The sequence below is a fragment of the Artibeus jamaicensis genome, unplaced genomic scaffold (assembly GCF_021234435.1).
Source record: "Artibeus jamaicensis isolate MK-2021 breed Jamaican fruit bat unplaced genomic scaffold, CSHL_Jam_final contig_1085, whole genome shotgun sequence".
Taxonomy (NCBI): domain Eukaryota; kingdom Metazoa; phylum Chordata; class Mammalia; order Chiroptera; family Phyllostomidae; genus Artibeus; species Artibeus jamaicensis.
In genome coordinates, this window is record NW_026521214.1 from 2,113,240 (window position 1) to 2,132,722 (window position 19,483).

At 53.3% G+C, this 19,483-nt stretch overlaps 2 protein-coding genes and 1 pseudogene across 4 annotated transcripts; 1 reads left to right on the forward strand and 2 right to left on the reverse strand.

Moving 5' to 3' along the window:
• On the forward strand, positions 1 to 14,441 carry RMND5B (required for meiotic nuclear division 5 homolog B). 3 transcript variants are annotated; one of them, XM_053663646.1, is made up of 11 exons: positions 1 to 72; positions 228 to 347; positions 5,361 to 5,511; positions 9,725 to 9,870; positions 9,997 to 10,137; positions 10,756 to 10,856; positions 11,051 to 11,217; positions 11,807 to 11,972; positions 13,506 to 13,608; positions 13,702 to 13,856; positions 13,939 to 14,441. In XM_053663646.1, exons 3-11 carry the CDS (start codon positions 5,373 to 5,375, stop codon positions 14,000 to 14,002), a joined length of 1,182 nt encoding a protein of 393 aa, XP_053519621.1. In that variant the 5' UTR covers positions 1 to 72; positions 228 to 347; positions 5,361 to 5,372; the 3' UTR covers positions 14,003 to 14,441. The 3 variants fall into 3 exon arrangements, with proteins under 3 accessions (XP_053519621.1, XP_037019935.1, XP_037019936.1); XM_037164040.2 differs by having other exon boundaries at positions 43 to 347; XM_037164041.2 differs by lacking the exon at positions 5,361 to 5,511 and having other exon boundaries at positions 46 to 347.
• Positions 2,584 to 2,731, reverse strand: LOC128627175 (uncharacterized; annotated as a pseudogene).
• Positions 14,442 to 14,522: 81 nt separating the features above from the next.
• NHP2 (NHP2 ribonucleoprotein) lies at positions 14,523 to 18,970 on the reverse strand. The gene is made up of 4 exons (XM_037164042.2): positions 18,713 to 18,970; positions 18,563 to 18,632; positions 16,330 to 16,435; positions 14,523 to 15,657 (listed from the first exon to the last, which is right to left on the reverse strand). The coding sequence occupies exons 1-4, from the start codon at positions 18,870 to 18,872 to the stop codon at positions 15,532 to 15,534; spliced, it is 462 nt and encodes a 153-aa protein (XP_037019937.1). The 5' UTR covers positions 18,873 to 18,970; the 3' UTR covers positions 14,523 to 15,531.
• Between the last annotated feature and the right edge of the window lie 513 nt (positions 18,971 to 19,483).

The following is a 19,483-nucleotide window of genomic DNA, read 5'->3' on the forward strand; positions in this document are numbered from 1 at the left end:
CCGTTGGCAGCGGCGCCGGAAGGGAGGGCGGGGTGGTGGGGCAAGGTGCGAGCTGCGGCTTCCGGCGAGGAGGTGCGAGTGGAGGGCGAGGCGCGCCCGGGCGGTGGCGGGGCGCGGTCGGTGGCACCTCGGTGGGGCTCTACGGCCTCGGGGCTCCTCGGCCTCGGACCTTCTCCGACTGCGCGTCCGCACCAGTCCGTCCGTCCTTAGACTTGTTTGCTCCGCAGCCGTCGGCCCGGGCCGGGAATTGGGGACCCTCAGACTTGTAGGACACTCGAAGGAGCGCCCCTGACGGGAGAATTTCCCCAACTCCGACATTTCGTCGTATTGTGAGCCCGCTGAGCCGGGTAAGCCTGGGCGGACGAGGACATTCGAGGATGCTCTTTTGAAGGACGAGTAGGAGTTTGACAATCATTTCCGTTAATGCAGATGAAACTCCCAGTAGGGCTGCATTCCAGGGAAAGTTGGCGGGCCTTTTCTTCCCCCTACTTTTGGTTAATGACGAAAGATCGAAACTTAAATTGAGATCTGTAAGAAAGAAAAGGAGAGTTACCTCCTGGGGTCTAGGAGAGCATCTCTGAAGAGATGGCGTTTGTATTGAGACCCTCCTAAGGAGCCAACTGTGCAGAGATCTGAGAGAAGAGTGTTCCAGGCAGAGGGAACGCCAGCGCAGAGGCCCTCAGGCGGAAATAAAGTGAATGAGGTCAAGGAAGCGAAAGGAGGCTGGTGTGGTTGGAGTGGGGTACCGAAGGGGAGAGTGGTGGGAGACGAGGTGGGAGAGGTGGTTGGGAGTGGCCTCCCAACTGTTCAGGCCGTAAAACGGAGGGTGGGTTTTTTCCTGAGTGCAGGTGTCCTCCGGTGTTAAGCAGAGGAGTGGTGGGTGTGTAGGGTGGAGAGTGGACAGAGGTGGGGGCACAAAGGTGTAAGAGTTGGGTCAGTGGATGCTGTCCAGTTCTGTGTTAGGCAACGGGACCTTTCTGTGATTTGCACAAACGTCCCTGCTCCCTCTTTACCCCAGAAGGCATTCTCCTGGTTCAGGATGCTGAAGCCTGGGGACAAAACCCTCATGCATGTCTTGGAGGGATTTTAATATTTCACTCATGTGTCCCCCTGCCCAGCCCCCCATCCCCCCAGGTTTGAGCTCAGGCCCTCTAGCCTGGAGGGTTAGGGAGTGGATGCATCATTTAATCAGGAAATGTTCACTGAGCATCCACTGTGGACCAGGCCCTGAACTTGGCACCAAAGGGAGAGAAGGAGAGAGAGAGAGAATGAGCTCGCGGCCTGAGCATCTCAGAGTTGGGGGGTGGAGACAGACGTGAGGATAGGCACTGACTGTACTGCTGTGCTGTGGAATCCGAGCGTGGTTCGCGTGTCCTCCACTGAGGTTTGTGAGGCAGAGAAGGAGGCAGGGAGATTTCAGCGAGGACTCTGGGGAGCTGATAATTATACTGCATCTGGTGCTCTCCCTGCAGAGAAGTGCAGAGGGCGTCCTGGACAGAGGCTCAGCTTGTGCTGAGCGAGTGCACAATGATAAAGGGCTGGTATGTCAAGCCAGGGCAATGTTGAGGAAAGGAGATAACAGGATCCCACGAGTTCCTTTGGAGCGGTCAGTTTGTCTAAGATGAGCACACTCTGCCCTCCTGCGCAGTGAAGATGACCGACCACGGCTCTGTCAGCATGGCTTGGCCTGGGCCAGCTGAGTAGCCTCCTGGGCTTTTTGGATGGAGTGCTTGCAAGCAGTTCTGTTTTCCCAGCTCACTTAACTTTATTTTTAAATGTCTTACTAAGTTTTCTTGGTTCACTGTACGTGCATTTGGTCCATGCAGGGCCTTTTTCTCCTGTGTGTGTGTGTTTATGCGTTCCCTGTTACCCCGTCCCTCCCTTCACCCCCCACCACAGAAAACCACTCTGATGTGTTCGGTTGCAGTCCCTGTATTTGCATGTGTCCTTTGTTGTATACACACATACATTTTTAAAGATTTTGTTTATTTTTAGAGCGAGGAAAGGAGGGAGAGAAACAGGATGTGCAAGAGAAACAGCAGTCGGTTGCCTCTCTCACGTCCCCAACTGGGGACCAGGCCCGCAACCCAGGCATGTACCCTGACAGAATTGAACTGGCATCCTTTCAGACCACAGGTCAGCTCAGTCCACAGAGCTACACCAGCCAGGGCTGTATGCATATATTTTTAAATTTACATAAGTAGTATTCTCCCTCATGCTCATTTTGTTTCACTTTTTCCCCTTAGTACCACATTTTGGGATCTTACTGATGTTGCTGTGTGTATCTCTGGAGTGTGGTTTCTAAATGTTCTCCAGGTTTTCATAGATGTGCCCCCCACATTTTACTTCCTCTACTTACCAGTCCTGCCAGTGGCGAGGCCCCTAGACTGTCCCCGACTTCTGGCCACTACACACCTCTCAGGGATGAAAATCCTTGTACCCATTTCCTTCCTCGGCTCTTTAAAACAGTTTCAGGATTCTGGCCTGGGCTTCCCCTGGGCAGTCCTGGTATCAGTGGGTGTCAGACTGGGCCAGGCTGACCTTGGTGAGGGCCTTATCATTCTTTTTTTTTTTTCTTTTCTTATTGTCCTCTTGTGCCTTTAAGAGCCATCCCTATACTCAGGACAGCCCTCCTAAACTGAGAGGGAGATTGCTGTGTATCCTGCCAGATCCTTATCATTCTTGAACCGTGTCTGTTTTCGGTAAAACAGTGATTCTGGTTTCCAGACATTCTTGGCGAATGTTCTGTTGTGCTGCCATCTTTCCTAGTCGGTCATCTCACAGGCTCTACGGTTAATCTCCCACTTCCTGTCGTCATTAATTGCTGTACACTCATTGCAACCACAGGTGTTCCTTTTCCTGGTGAGGTGGTGGCCTGGAGAGCTGGCCCAGAGAGCGTGGTGTTGTGGAGGGCTTCGCAGATGGGCTCCGGAGCCAGACGGCCCAGCTTCAGCTCTCATGTCCTCCCCTTCCTGCCATGTGACCTTGGGCAACTTACTTAGTCTTTCTCTGTCTCATTTTCTCATCTGTAAAATTGGTCTAATGATCACTCCTACCTCATAGCGTTCTCGTATGAATTGATTAGCTCATGCACGCAAAGTCGTGAGAAGAGTGCCTGGCACACAGTAAACCCCTATGAGGTGTTACCTGTTAACAGCAATAATAACTATTATATAGACACTATTCCAGACAGGAGTCCCTGTTACATTTTGCGATAACGGCTCATATCCCGTGGTGGGGTACAGGCACATGTGTTTTCTGCTACTTCACTTGATTGCGCTTCCAGATGTTGCATTTTCATCAGCATTGAGGCAAAACCTTCCACTAGCAAAAAGATTATAGCTCACAGAAGGCTCAGAAATGGTCCCCACTTTTGGCAGTAAAGTATTTTCAATGCAGATGTGTACTTTTTAAAAAGAGGGAATGAATGCTGTCGTGCACGTGAGACTGGTGTGGTGTGCACACAGTGTTTGCACGCTCTGGGAACCACGCAATCCTGGTGACTCGCTGTGCTGCAGCGCTGGCTTTACCGTGCTGTTGGCCTTGTCGTGGTGGTCCGGGCACCCATAGCCCCTGCAAGGTACGCCTGTGTTTGCTTAGGAGGCATGAGGAGGGCAACGTGCCTTCTCGACACCATGATTACAAACTCCAGTGTGTTAGCATCAGCTGGGAGGAGAGATGGCAGAAACAAGTGGCAGAGCTCCAGGTGCCATTTTCCTGTCACTTGCGCCCTGGCTGCACTGAGAGGATTCTGCCAGGACCCGTGGTGCTGGTGGGAACGGGCAGGGAGGGATGAAACTGAGAGTCCCGAGGGTCACCTTGGGCACAGGGTTCTCCTGTGACGTCATACTTTGTGCGAGGATGGACAGCTGGCTAAATTGGGACATTTGAGAGCGTGCTTTCGTTTCTAGTCCCGTGGATGGGAGGCTAGGGAGGGAACCCTGTCACCAGCAGTTTGAGGATTGTCCGTGTGTTTGGTGTCAAAGGCTGCTCTCAAATGGAGGGGAGCAGTGGCTCAGAGTAGAAGGGACTTAGGACAGGGACCTTGGTGGTAGGAAAGTTGGATGGGAAAAGGCATCTGGGGACGGGTGGTGGTGAGGGTTGCATGGCATTGTGAATGCATTTGGCGACACTTAAAATGGTTAAAAGGGTGAATTTTATGTGTATTTTACCACAATTAAAAAGTCATACTTAAGCCCTGGCTGGTATGGCTCAGTGGATCGAGCGCCAGCCTGTGAACTGAAAGGTTGCAGGTTTGAGTCCCAGTAAGGGCACATGCCTGGGTTGTAGGCCAAGGCCCTGGTTGGGGGTGTGCGAGCAGCAACTAATTGATGTGTCTCTTGCACATCGATGTTATTTCCCTCTCTTTCTCCCTCCCTTCCCCTCTCTCTAAAAATAAATAAATAAGAAAAATTTAAAACTCATACTAAAAACAATACTGAAGTAGGAGGAGGCCCAGTAGGAGCAAGGGAGGGACAGCTGCTAGAGGGATCACCCCTGAGCTGCTTCGCCAACAGTTGGGGGAGTGACAGGAGGGCTTCCCGGGGAGTGGGACCAGCCTGAACCAGGGCCCCAGCTGTAAGGTTCTGGCTGCCCGTTGGGAGTGACCAGCAGGGGAGACTGAAGCCGCCTTGCGGGGCAGGACCCATTGGGTCAACACGGCCGGCAGTTGCCCCTCGGGCTGTGTTTCCAAATACCAGCCTTTTACAGACTGTCTTCGTGGCTCCTCTCACTGTGGAGCAGAGGAGACCCAGTCCACTAACCGAAGGGAAGGTGGCCGTGATGTGTCTATGAAATACGTGAAGTACGATGCCAGGCAGTGTACATACGGATTTCTAGTTAGTGTCGCCTGCTGAGGGCTCTGGGGGACCTGCTGCCCCTGCTCACTGAAAAGAGACAGGCAGTGCCCAGGCTGGCTGGCTCGGCGGGAGTGTCCTCCCGTGCACTGAAAGTTTGCAGGTTCGATCCTGGTCAGGGCACGTAGCTAGGTTGTGGGTTTGATTCCTGGTCAGAGCGTGTACAGGAGGCAACTGGTCAATGTTTCTTATGTTAATATTTCTCTCTCCCCCTTTCCTAAAATCAGTAAACATATCCATATTTAAATAAAGAGAGGGAAATGAGCAAGAGTCATTGAGTGCAAAGAGTTGAAAACAGTGTTTTCACCATGGTTCAAACTACCCCTGTCCTCACATCTACCCTGGGCCCCCGGGCTCCGGGTGATGAAGCTGTGGACAGATATGTTAAGTGGGGCTTTCATGAGCATCGATGCATAATATGGGTGGGGCGAGGGGGATCTGGAGGCTTCCCCACTGTGTGCCCCAGGTGGGGCCTGACACCCTGGACCCTCCTTCCGCCCCCAGGCAGAGGCCGCCATGGAGCAGTGCACGAGCGTGGAGAGAGAGGTGGACAAAGTCCTCCAGAAGTTCCTGACCTACGGGCAGCACTTCGAGCAGAGCCTGGAGGAGCTGCTGCACTGCGTGGGCCGGCTGCGGGCGGAGCTGGCCAGGGCAGGTGGGTGCCCCCTGTGAGAGCGCCACTCCCGCCTCCCCATGGGCCTAGGAGACCCCGAGGCTGCTTGGTAACGGTGACTCTCCTGCTCTGTCATTCCTTACAGATTTATTACTTGGCATTCAACTTCAAGGAAGAAGCTTTCCCTTCTCCCTTATTCATATACTTATTATCAGTTCTCATTTAGAACCTATTATTTTATTCAATGGGTTATAACCCATTACTGTTGTTGTATATTTTGATGCTCAAATTGTGTTAGATTTGACCAGACGTAGCCCCTAGTTTCTATTTCCCTTTTTTAAAAAAATGAGCTATGATTCATATTAAAAAACACCCTTTTAAAATGTACGATTCAGCCCTGGCTGGTATGGCTCAGTGGATTGAATGCTGGCCTGTGAATCAAAGGGTCGCTGGTTCGATTCCCAGTCAGAGCACATGCCTGGGTTGTGGGCCAGGTCCCCAGTGGGGGATGCGGGAGAGGCAACCACACACTGATGTTTTCTCTCCCTCTCTTTCTCCCTGCCTTCCCCTCTCGAAAAATAAATAAATAAAATCTTTTAAAAAATGCATAATTCAGTGGTTTTTAGCGTATTTGCAGAGTTGTACAATCAGTATCACCATGTAAGTTCAGAACGTTTTTATCGCCCCAAAAGGAAACAGTAACTCCTCCACTCCCCACCTCCGGCCCCCGGCCCCCACCAGTCTACTTTGTGGGAACTTACCTATTCTGGACGCTTCATATAAATGAAATTGTACAATATGCTTAGCTTTTTGAAGAACTGGTGAACTATTTTGACAAACATGCTGTAACTTTTCACATTCCTACCAGCAGTATTTGAAGGTTCCGGTTTCTCCACACCCTCCCCCAGTCTCGTCTTCGATTATAGCCATCCTAGCATTTTTTATTTTTCTAAAGACTAGTGACAGGGGAATGCCTTTTGCTGTGCTTGTGGGCCGTTCATATATCTTTGTTGAAGAAACGTCTATTTAAATCTTTTGCCCACATTTGGATTGGGTTATTGTCTTCTCATTGTAGAGTTGTGAGAGTTCTTTCTGTATTCTTGATATTAGACCCTTATTACCAGGCATAGACTTACTAGCGCACTCTGTTACACGGGTTGTGTTTTCACCTTCTTGATAGTGTCGTTTGAAGCAGAAAAGTTTTTAATGTTGATGAAGTCCACTTTATTTTTTCTTTGGTTGTTCATGCTTTTGTTGTCATGTTTAAGAAGCTGCTGCCGAGCCTGCAGCCGTGAAGGCGGGCCCCTCCGTCTCTTCCCAGAATGCTGTAGTCTGGGCCCTCGCGCTGGCACTGTGGTCCATTCTGAGGCACGTTTTTGTGCTGGTGCAAGGTCCACCTTCAGTCTTTTGCTCGTGAATATTCAGTTGTCTCAGCGCCATTCTTTATTCTCCTATGTCCTTTTTGATGTGGTGGTTTTTTTTCAGCACTTTTTTATTTTCTGGCACAATAAGACATTCCCAATGGAATGTCTTAATGGAATGTCCCAATGGAATCAGTAATTTTTGCAAGTACCCATGGTTCTTTTGGTGGGAAATGGTATTTGGAAACCGCGATCTAGGTGGATACTGGGGCGTCATTGTTTTTAGGGGTTTTGTTTGTTTTGTTTTTAGCAAATGGACCTTCCTGCCTTCCCTCCCTCCCTCCCTCCCACTGATGTGTCCATTTATCTGTCTGTCTTTGTATATTGCAGACAATGCATTTACAGCCATGCCTCCTTTTGCAGCCCAGCATCACGGGGTTCTTCCCAGGCTTCCCCCACCCATAACCGCTTCTCCCTTCAGCAGTGAGAAGCCCAACTGCCAATACATTTCTCCTCTGCTCCATCACTACAATACATAGACAGTATTTTCAGAATTGCTACACCACTGAGAATAAACAAATCTACAAAGTAGAATTTGTGTCCTTTTTATTTTTATTTCTTAAAGAATACACGTCACATGCCTGGGTTGCAAGCCAGTTCCCTGCAGGCCAGTTCCCAGCAGGGGACATGCTAGAGGCAACCATACATTGATGTTTCTCTCCCTCTCGCCTTCGCCTCTAAAGTTAAATAAATAAATAAATATTAAAAAAAAGAATACACGCCCTGGCTGGTGTAGCTCAGTGGATTGAGCGCGGGCCTGCGAACCAGAGTATCGAGGTTCGATTCCCAGTCAGGGCACATGCCTGGGTTGCAGGCCAGTTCCCAGCAGGGGACACATGAGAGGCAAACACACATTGATATTTCTCTTCCACTCTTTCTCCTTCCCTTCCCCTCTCTCAAAAAGAAAATAAATAAAATATTTAAAAAAAAAAAAAAAAAAGAATACACGCACATGAGAAAAGCCTTGAAGGTCAAAAAGGCTGGCGGTGGAAAGCAAGTCTCCCTTTTACCCCATTCCCGGATTCTGTGTGCCCCCCCCGGAGTCACCCAGTTCTGTGTCTCAGGTGCCCCTCTGGGCAGCATCTCTGCACCGGGAGGCATCACGTGGGAGTGTCCCCCTCCTTTTCTGCACACACAGGCTATAAAGCACACAGTTCCCTGCACCTTGCTTTTCCCCTTCACAGCCTGTCTTGGGGAGTGTTTCGTGTCAGTACATAGGATTCTGCCTCATTCTCTTACCGTCATGGGGTTCTGCCATGCTTGTCTGATTTTTAGACAGAGAGGAAGGGAGGGAGGAAGGGGGAGAAACATCAGTGTGTGGTTGCCTCCGGAGAGCCCCCTACTGGGGACCTGGCCTGCAACCCAGGCATGTGCCCTGACCGGGAATCGAACCAGCGACCCTTCGATTCACAGGCTGGCATTCAGTCCACTGAGCCACACCAGCCAGGGCTGTGCCATGCCTTTGATAGCACCGGTTAAGTATGTGGTGGAAGCGCTTTTCTCTTGCTGGTCCAGCACTGTCTGTGCCCTTGGTTAACACACAACTGTGGCTGCAATATGTTTACAAGGAGAACGTATCTTCTGATGGGGATTTGTTGGGGCTGGCAGCTGTCGCAGGGGTCCTTGGTGGTAGTGACTGGGGGATTCAAAGTTGAAAGGCTTTGGTTTCTTAAGAGTGTGTCTTTGTCCTAAAGGGGATGTGGGTAGGGACCGTGCGCTGTGGCCCTTTGTGACCTGGGGGAGCGGAACGTGAGAAAGGGGTGGCAGGCTGGGCTGTGGAGGGCGGTGCTGGTGCCCAGAGAGGAGTGTGTGCTCTGCCCCGACGGCCTGGGCTGGGTGGGCAGCCCAGCCACCACCTCCTTTTTGTATTTTTCAGGACTCACTCACAAGCATAGAAACCCAGCTCAGGCTACTGTGAACAAACAGCCACACAAACAAAACGGAGCTGGTTAGGGGCTTGGCTAACTGAATGGTCCAGGCCTGGCTGGACCCAGGCACCCCTGTCACCCCTCAATCCACACCGGCTCTACCTGCAGAGCCCCCCTCCCTGCCCTAAGGTGTGAGGTCCCTGTGGCCTCCAGCAGCTCCTGTTCACGTTGTTTGTTCAGCAGCCTGGCAGGGTGCGTCTCTCTTCCAGGGCTTCTGGTCTCAGAGTGAGACTCTTCCTGGCCCTCTTGGGTCACATTCCCTTCCTTGAACCGAGGTGATCCCTCTAGAGGAGTGGCGTAGATGCTGGGCCGGAAGAAGGATCCAATGCTCTGTGTACCTTCCTCTCCTCCAAACCCCACCTGCTCTCCGTGTTTGGTCTGGGTCCAGCCTGGTCACTTTGAGCTGGTGTCCTGAGCCAGAAACCCCTGAACTTGCCTGGCAGTCCCTGGCCTGCCAGGTGTGCTCAGAGTTGATCAGAGGCATGAACGTGAAACTGTCTTGCAGTTCAAAGCCTTCTCGTACATGGCATCTCACTCAAGATAAGGAGCCATCCAGTGTGGTGGCAAGGAGCACAGACTTCAGCTCTGTCACTGCTGTGTCACCTCTAGAGTCACTGCCTCGAGCTTCCTCACTGCAGCTTCCTCAGTGTCAGGATGGGACACTAACAGTTCCCCCTACACAGCATGGTTGTGAGATTTAAATAAGCGGAAACAAAGTATCTGCCCCACAGATGATGCGGCCAGCTCCCCTCATGCAGTTCGGAGCTGACAGTACCTGAGACAGAAGCCACGTCTTTCACCCCCGGAGTTCAGGCTGCCTCCTAGGCCTACAGGCAGCGTGTGGGACAGAGGAAGCAGGGACAGGTTCTGCCTCCGTGTCTTGACTGATGGCCAGTTTCTCTGCAGCCCTCCAGGGTACCTCGCTCTCAGCGACCCTGTCCTCGGTGATGTCCCAGTGCTGCCAGAAGATCAGAGACGCCGTGCAGAAACTGGCTTTGGACCACAAGGACATTCACGGCAGCGTCTCCCGAGTGGGCAAGGCCATTGACAGGGTGAGTGTGTGCGTGCAGACGGTGGGGGGGGGGATCCTGGAGTTGGCGTGTCCCTCGGCCCATCAGGAAGGCAGGCGTGGGAGGGTGAGTGCTGAGTCACAGGGCCCCGTCTCTCGTCCCCGTCAGAACTTTGACTCTGAGATTTGCGGTGTGGTCTCGGATGCCGTGTGGGACTCGCAGGAGAAGCAGCAGCAGACCCTGCAGCTGGCCATCGTGGAGCACCTGTACCAGCAGGGCATGCTCAGTGTGGCCGAGGAGCTGTGCCAGGTGAGGGCCCGGCGGGAAGGGCGCTGGCTCCGGCCTGCTCTGCTTTCTGCTCTGTAGTTTTCTTTGTATTCACTCCTGTTATTCTTGAAATCAGTTTATTTTAGAAAGGAAATCAGGCCTCCAGCCATAAATAGAAGGTAGCTCTAGAAAATAGAGATGGCGAAAAGGGAAGGCAGTTATTTCTGGCTGGGGTCTGGTGCCAGTCGGGGTTCCGAGCGAGGCCTGGGCCCCCTCTCTTAGGGAGGGAGGTTAGTAAGATGACAGAGCAGCACTGTTCGGTTAAAGCGCACAGGCAGTGAAGGTAAAGGACCCCTTCTCATAAAGGGACTAAGAGGATTTGAAAGGAATACTTTCTCACCATGCTGCTCAACACAGGGCTGGGGGGCTGTCTCCCTGAGCCCAGCTGAGGTGCTGGTCTGCCCTGAGGGAGGCCGGAGTGTGGCACTCAGCATCCCAGGATGAAAGTGGGGCTGAGAGTGGCCACATGGCAGGCAGGTGACAACTGCTCCTCACGCAGACCCTGGCTCTCTCCAGCCTGCCTGTGGCAGGTGAGGGTTTCTTAGAGCAGAGCATTTTGGAAACAGTGTCCTCCGGTGATGGGACCATGCTCTCCCGCAGGAGTCCACACTGAACGTGGACTTGGATTTCAAGCAGCCTTTCCTGGAGTTGAATCGAATCCTAGAAGCCCTGCACAGACATGACCTGGGGCCGGCCTTGGAGTAAGTGGGCCCTGGGACGGACCAGTAAGGGACAGAGCTTATCTGTGGTCTTCACTCACCCAGCATATTGACGTACCCCAGCTCTGCCTGTGCCCTCAGACAGGCCTCTGGAGACCACCTCTCTGCCCTGGCTGCCCTGGCACTCCTCCTCTTGTCCCACCAGCCCCACGCTCAATTGGCCCCTTTCTCGGCAGATGGGCCGTCTCCCACAGGCAGCCTCTGCTCGAGCTCAACAGCTCCCTGGAGTTCAAGCTGCACCGACTGCACTTTATTCACCTCCTGGCTGGGGGCCCTGACAAGCAGCTGGAGGCCCTCAGCTACGCCAGGCACTTCCAGCCCTTTGCTCGGCTGCACCAGCGAGGTAGGTGCCCAGGGTGGGTGCTGCTGCCCCGGCGGATGTCAGCGCATCACCAGGGTGCAGCTCCCCAGCCTGAGAACTCTGACCCTTCCTTCAGTGTCTCCAAGGGGGACTCAAGACTCAGGTCATCCTCCTCTGCCTGTCACACCCTTCTGGCTTCATCTTAGAACCACACTCGGGTTCTCACTAAGCAGTCTAATTAAACTTCAGCTAGATATCTCCTGGAGGTTCTTTAAAAAGAAATACATTAGCCAGTGTTGGCAAGCACATGTGAGTGCCACCCCGAGACTTGAGACTCAAGGTCCGTTCCCTGGTGCAGTTGAGGGACGAGAAGGGAGCTGAGACCCTCCATCCTCGTGCGGAGGGTGGTGCCTGGCCTTGTCCCACGGAAGCAGTCCCATGGGATTTCAGTGAGAATTGGTTTTGTCGGAGGGCATTTCAGTCCCTGCCCCGGCCCGGCCATGCCGCTGGCCCTGCCCACTTCCCGTCCTGCCCCCCTCGGCCCCGCTGCTCCTGGGGCTGGGCTCCCAGCCCTCAGGAGAGGCTGCCTCCTGGGCCTTGCACTTTCTGAGCTGCACCGGTTGCCTTGTAGACATCCAGGTGATGATGGGCAGTCTGGTGTACCTGCGGTTAGGCTTGGAGAAGTCGCCCTACTGCCACCTGCTGGACAACAGCCACTGGGCTGAGATCTGTGAGACCTTTACCCGCGATGCTTGTTCCCTGCTGGGGCTTTCTGTGGAGTCGCCCCTCAGTGTCAGGTACAGCAGCCCTACGCACAGGGTAGCGTGAGTGGGAGGACTTCAAGGGGAACCGTTTGCAAGGCCCTGCCATGTGCTGGGGACTGTGCTCGGTGCCTTCGCAGCCCAGCACTGGCTCTCTGAGTCCTTCTTCAGATAGGAGTGATCTGTGTCCACAGTTGGAGAAACTGAGATTAGGAAGTTATGACCAGAGGTCACCGTGAGGTTTGCAGCAAGGTCAAGGTTCCTATCCTGTAAGTCCTCTTGAAGGAGGCCCTCATCTTGCCTGCACCTCACTGCGGGATTATCACAAGACCCTCCGCACCCAGCCTTCCCCCAGCCTTGCCTCTCAAACACGGCCTCCTCTCCGGTAGATTTGAGTGGCTGAGTTAACAGGTTTTGAGAGTTTTCACTAGAAGTCTCCTGTACAGTAATGCTCTTCTCGTGATTCCACAGTGACCTAGGAGTTAGAGGTACTACATCCTCACTTCCCAGAAGAGAGAACATAGGCTCCAGATGTGAATGAACTTGCCTCAGGCCTCACAGGGAATAAAGGGCACGCGGACCTGCCCCCGGGGCCCCTTGCTGCGCCACACACAGAGCCACAGTGCGTTTCCTGAGACTGGTGCTGGGCTCTGGTTGAGGACAGCGTTTCCCGGCAGGATCACCGCCTGCACTTCACGCAGGACGGCTGCCCTCTGCCTTGTCGGGGTCTAGCACCCGAAGCTCCAGCCTGTTGGCTCCCACCCCCACCCACCGCACAGGGAGGTCTGAAGCTGTGCCGTTTCTGCACCCCGGCTGAGAGCCGGTCAGAGGCGCACAGCCACAGTGTGTGCCTTTCACACTGGGCACAGTCCCCTTCACACCAAGGACTTCTCAGTGGTCTGGATGTACTTGCCCCTGGGTCTTCCTTTTGTCTCTCCTGTAGGTTAAGTTTTTTGTTCTTAAAAGATTTTACTTATTTTTAGAGAGAGGGCAAGGGAGGGAGAAAGAGTGAGAGAAACAGATTGGTTGCCTCTCATGCCCCTAATCGGGGACCTGGCCCACAACCTAGACAGGTGCCCTGACCTGGAATCGAACCAGCAACCTTCGGTTCACAGGCTGGCACTCAGTCCACTAAGCCACACCAGCCAGGGCAGATTCTTAGTTTTGAGGTGCATTGGAACAACTCAAGTTGGACACGTGTGACTACATATGTGGCACTTTATGAGCAACCTGGCAGAGTCTCAAGGACCATGTGCCACTTTAAAGGTTTTATTTATTTTTAGAGAGGAGGGAAAGGGAAGGAGAGAGGGAGAGAAATATCAGTGTATGGTTGCCTTTCGTGCGTCCCCTGCTGGGAACTGGCCTGCAACTGAGGCATGTGCCCTGACTGGAAATCGAACCGCGATCCTTTGGTTCACAGGCCCATACTCAATCCATTGAGCTACACCAGCCAGGGCCATGTGCCACTAGAACCCTGACCTGAGTCCCGTACCAATGACATGTGCTGGCCCTTCCATTTGTCTGCCGGGGTCTTGGTCTGGCCACTCCAGCCCGTTTTCTGTTCTGCAGCTTTGCCTCTGGCTGCGTGGCACTGCCCATGCTGATGAACATCAAAGCCGTGATTGAGCAGAGGCAGTGCACGGGGGTCTGGAGCCACAAGGACGAGCTACCGGTGAGCCCTGGCTGAGGTGTGGGTAGCAGGCACTGGGGAGGATGGCCACAGCAGGACGTGGGACTCACTCACCCCTGGGCTGGCCCCCCCCAGATTGAGATTGAACTCGGCATGAAGTGCTGGTTCCACTCGGTGTTCGCCTGCCCCATCCTACGCCAGCAGACGTCGGAGTCCAACCCCCCCATCAAGCTCCTCTGTGGCCACGTCATCTCACAAGATGCACTTAACAAACTCGTTAATGGAGGAAAGTAAGTGCCCTGTGCTCTTCCTTTCTGGCTTGGCTCCCCTACTGGCAGCCCCTCAGACGTTCTTGGTTCTTCTCTCTTGCAGGCTGAAGTGTCCCTACTGCCCTGTGGAGCAGAACCCAGCTGATGGGAAACGCATCATATTCTGACTCCTGCCCGGAAGGAACTTGGTTTAAACAAGTTTTGCACCCATGAGCCTTGCTGCCTCATGGGGTGGTTGGCTTCAGTGGATGGTGGTTCATTTCAGAGCAGCCAGCTGGCTGAGTGTCACCACAGCAGGGGCCCAAGAGGGAGGCGAACCCGCCTGCACCGGACAGCTGGCTGCTGGACTGTCCCAACAGGGAAATGCTGGCTTCTAGATCCCACCGTCTCCCTGTTTCTGTTGCCACTGACTTGGTAGCAACCGAGAGAGGAGCAGAGGACTCGGGCAGCAGCAGCAAGTCTTCCATCGCGCCCTCTACCAGGTTCCCCCCCCCCCTTGCTGCACAGCCTCACTACTGTGTCCATCGCCCACTGTAAATACTCCGGGTTAGAACTGAATGCCATTAGTTTGTAACTGAGCAAATATATTCACAGGCCTTCTCCTTCCCTTAGCTTTCACCAACAAATAATTCCTACATGTCCACTGCACAGAGGTATTGGCCTGGTGGCTGCTGCTACTGGGACCATGGCGGCCAGTGCCCAGTTGCAAGAACCCGACCTGCCATCTCTTCTGGGGTGCAGAGGCTGGGAGCCGTCAGGCCCTGGCGAAGGTGCCTTTACATGCCCATCCATAAAATCACATCATCTCCATGCTACAAGTCAGCACAGGGGTATTTGCAAGATGACATGACTTGTACCACAGGACTCACGGCCTGTCAGGGAGAGCTTGGGGTTTAGATCAGGATAAACCCAAGCTCTTTCCAGTTTACTCCAGGGTACCTGAAGCCTGGTTGCTCTGTACACTGCGTACACTGAACCCTGTGCCGGCCTTGAGAGCAGGAAGGTAGGTACCTGAAGCATAAAACATTGGAAGGGACTGGATTACCAGGGCCACTTTGCCAAGCCAGAGAGAAGGCCTAGGGTTTTGGATTTAGCTTCATATTCATTTTTAAAATGCCCTGTGTGGGTAGGCCAGTTGCTTCCGTAAGTTTCCAGTGACACTCAAGGCTCAAGGGCTGGTATGTCCCCACCACAGAGGCTGCAGGCTTCCACAGTGGGGTCTGGGCTCGGCTGCCTTATCCTGCAGCTCCCCCCTGCTCTTGTAGTGGGAGGTGAAGTTTCAGGGGTGGCAGCCAAGTCTGTTCTCAGCATGAGTCTAGCACCAACCCTGGCAGCCAGGCATCAGTGCCAAACACCTGTCAAGTCCTTCAGGTCCTCTGGTGAGAAAGGCTGCTCTAGTCTTTCCTGCTCACCAACTCCTTGGCCCCACCAGCAGCTTCTGCTTTAAGAAACACCCACAGGCTCATCACATTTTAGTCTTAGCATTTACTTCCCTTCACACCTCATTCTTGGAACTGAGTGCCAGGAAACTCAACAGGAAACAGCACTGGGGGAGAAGCTGTCAGAGCTGCCTAGGAAAATACATGCTTCAGGAGACTGGGAGATGCTGGGTGTGCACAGCAGGAGGGCAGCCCAGGTGGCCCCCTGCCAGTCCAACAGCTTCTGGAGCAGGTGCCCAGGCTGCTGCCCAAGGCTTTCAGATGGGTGGGGGCAGGGCTTGCACCTCCTCCAGGCACTCGTTATATGCCTCCTGGTACTCCTCGTGGGGTTTGACCATTATCACGCAGGTGGGGCGCTTGGAGCCTGCGGCTGCACCCAGATCCTATAGGGAGAAAGACAGGCTGTTTGGGAAACGGCCTTGTACCTTTAGGCTGGGGGTCACGTAATGATGGCCCACTGGCTTCATCTATCTGACAGATGTGCTGTTTGACGTGTTGACACATATTTTAAATATGTCAACGTATTTAAAACATTTTGAGTTGGTTGCCATTATTTAAAGTCAGCAAACTTCCAAGTGGTCCAGCAACACTGGGCCAGCATTCCCACATGGCAATGGTGGAAGGGCCTCAGCCTGGTGAGGGCTATCCCCCGAGGGCCCATGCTGTCCAAGGTTCCTATCATCACCCACTCCCTGTGTCCCAGACCTGGCTCCTGCTACACTAGAAGAAGCCAGGTCTCTATAAAACACCCCCTCTGAGCACCGCACCCACCTAGCAGGACTAACATGGGTGCAGCGTGTTAGCTGACAAAAGCACGTCCATATAAACTTCGTTTCATTCGCACAGGCTGCAGAGGAGGGGATTCCCATGTTACGAGAAGGAAACGGAAGTGCCAAGAGGTAATTTACCAGCAGTCTCCCACCCAGGAAGCAGCAGAACCAAGAATCCACACAGGCCCATATTAAGCTCACACTCTCCACTATGGCCTGCTGCAGACCCCATCCCAGACCCTCTCCTCCAATGCTGACCCGGATCAGGGCTCAGGTGCTCCTTACCGTCTTAGAGGGGATATAGACATAGGGCAGATTCCGGTCCTCACACATAATTGGGAGGTGGCAGTATACCTCAATGGGCAATGTGTCTCCTGCCAGAACCATGATCCTGAAATGGCAGAAACAGTCATTTCTAGCTGCTCATTCCCTCTTTGGCCTTTGGGGTACAGGCCCAGATAAGATGGTCCTTGCCTGCAAAGAGCTCAGCTATTAATGTGGGTTGCCCAGCCTCTGAAAGTGTAGATTTGTTTGGTGACTGGGTTCCTCTGGGGAGGTGATCTCTATTTCTTGGCAACAAACATCACTGAGTGTGAAAAGTGGTATTGCACTGGGGCAAATCAGGTGTAGCAGGAACCCTAAGGAATAAGAGCGCAACTGTCTGGAGAGTGAGAAGGGAACCAGGAGGCCACACCTGAAGAGACAGCTGAATAATGACTGCCTGGAAGGCCCTGAAGGGTGGGGGGCAGGGAAAGCTTTTAAGGAGAATCAGAATGGTACCAGATACACGGAGGCTGGCTGATGGCAGCCTGGGGTGGCTTTGGAATCCAGGATGAAGACAGGGTCAGACAAGAAGACCAGAGAGATTGGCAGGGGTCACACCTAAGGGCCTTGAGTGCCAGGCTAAGAAGCGTGGGCTCAGTCCTAAAAGTGACATAGTCAGCTAGGGTTCCTAGCTGGCAAGGTGTCAGGGCTTTGGCAAGGGCCGCTGGAGCCCTGAAGAGAGCTCTTGGTTCCACATCCTGGGTCCACACACTCCTAGTTTTCCTCTTGCCTCCTGGACTCTCCTCCTCTGCAGGCTCCTCTCTTTGAGTAGCTTTTAAATGCTGGTGCTCCTTACAGCCTGGTGCTCGGCTGCCCTCTCATTACCTTCTTGCAGAGCCCATTCATGGCCCTGGCATCAAGTCCCAAGTACATGCCGACAACTCCCAGATCTATTCTCTCCAGTCTGGCTCTCTCTTCTAAGCTTGCCACCCGTCTGCCTAATGAACAGCCCTGCTAGGGAGAGGGGTCACAAGTCTAAAAGGCACCCCAAATTGTCTGAAATCAGACACAAACCCAGCCCCTCCACGGTTCACTATCTCAGTGAGAGGGCCTTCTACCCATTCAGCTGAAGTCGACGCCCCCTTACTCCACCTCCTAAAGTGCTCTCGGATACAGCCACTTTAGTTCTCTCCGTCTCCAACCTAATGAAAATCACCCTTACCTCTTCCAGATTACAGTGGCCTGTTTCAGTGCTCCTAAGCCTCTGACCCGTTCCAAAGGGGACATTCCCTGGCTTTAACCCTCAGTGCACTCCCAAAGCTCTGAACACAAAAACTTCACTTACCCTGGCTCACAAAACCCCCTGAGAAGATAGCACTTCTGCCCACCAGCACCCTCTCCTGCCCTGGGACCTACTTTCTTCTGGTAGGGCTCCTCCCCTCCATCTTCAGATCTCAACTACCCGGGCCTAGGTAAGACTCCCCCATTGAGCATCAAATCTCCCCAGCAATCTGCCTCCTGAAAACCTACAAGGTACCAGACACTTCTGGGGACAAAGCGGGGAGAGGCTGTATCCAATTCTCAAAGAGCCTACAGTCTGGCCTAAGTGCGAGATACAAGAAATAAAAATGCAAGTGAATTTCAGATTCTGACAAATGCCAGAAAAAGATGTAGGGTAATGGAGTCTCTCATCGCATCCTGTACTTTTTACTTTTCCTTCATAGTTAGCTGTCACAACTTTTAACTTTTTGTGTGAAATCTGATTGAAGTCATTGTCTCTCCATGGCACAGTGCCTAAAAGAACAGACACTGAAATAGTAGCTGAATAAATGAGGCTGCCTCATTCGATTTACTTCTCCTGGAATTCATTTTCCCCTTGGTGTCCTTTTGAGCTAGGGTAAGTGAAGTGACATACTGGTTCACTGTAGTGAAGGTAATTTACTGACTGCTTGATTATTTTCTAATAGAGTTAACACACTTTTACTGAGCACCTATGAAATAGCACTGATACTGCGCGGGCTGGTGTGGCTCAGTGGACTGAATGCCGGCCTGTGAAAGGGTCACTGGTTCCATTCCCAGTCAGGGCACATGCCTAGGTTGCCGGGCAGGTCTCTAGTGGGGGGGGGGGGGTGCTCCAGAGGCAACCACACATTGATGTTTCTCTCCCTTTCTCTACAAATTAACAAAATCATTAAATAAAATAAATAGTAGGAATACCTTCATTACCATTTAAAATGCGGGAGTGGGTTCTTACCCTTTCTCGCCTTTGTTGACAAACTTCTGAACCTCCTTCACCCCGCGCCAAATCTGCTTCTGTTTCACGGCTGAAACGACAGAAGGGTTAGTCAAGGGGGCCTCGTCCCATCACCCACGTCCCCACGGGCCAACGCGGCGCCCGCCGGACCTTTCTTGATGCATTTGTAGAGCTTCCGAGTGAGGCGGCGAGAAGCCAGAGGCTGTGCGATGGGGTTCAGGTTCACCAGCAGCTCCTGGTAAGTGCGCTCCCCGGAGCATGCCTCCGCCTGAGGCTCCTGCACATCGGGATCTCCCTTTATTTTGGTCATCTCAGCGACCGCGGTACCGACTCACAGCAGACGATCCACGCGGCCCGCGCTCCTGGAATCACTTCCGGATCATCCTCTCTAGTGAAGCCGGCCGAGCACCACAACCAATTAGGAAACGAGGTCTCGGACTCAGACCAACCGTTGACTCTCAGCTATTTATATATAAAGATAGGGGCGGAGTCTCGGCCTCAGGGGCAGGGCCTGTCCCACTACTATGAGGCGGGGCGGGGTTCAGGCAGCTCTAACGCGAAGGGAGTCCAAGGCTAGGAGCTGGGCCTGGAGGGATGCGGGGTCCGCGGGAAACGCGAAGCCGGGGAGGGACCTGGGAACCTGCTCCTCGCCGTGCGGTTACGGTGTCCCACGGACCCCTGGGAACCGGAGAAGGAGGCAGTTCTACGGGGACGTGATCCTTCTAAGAGCCTTCGGTTCTGCACTTGGGAGTGGGAATGCGAAGTCGGCCCAATGCGATCGCACATCGCCTCCGAACCTGCCTCCTCAGGTAGCACGCAGCCAGGGCAGGCCCCGGGTGCTGAGCTGGTCCTGGGTGGTGTGCCCCGGGTGCCACGGTTCGGATGAAGCCGGACGCTGCTAACGGCTTCCTCTGTTCTCGC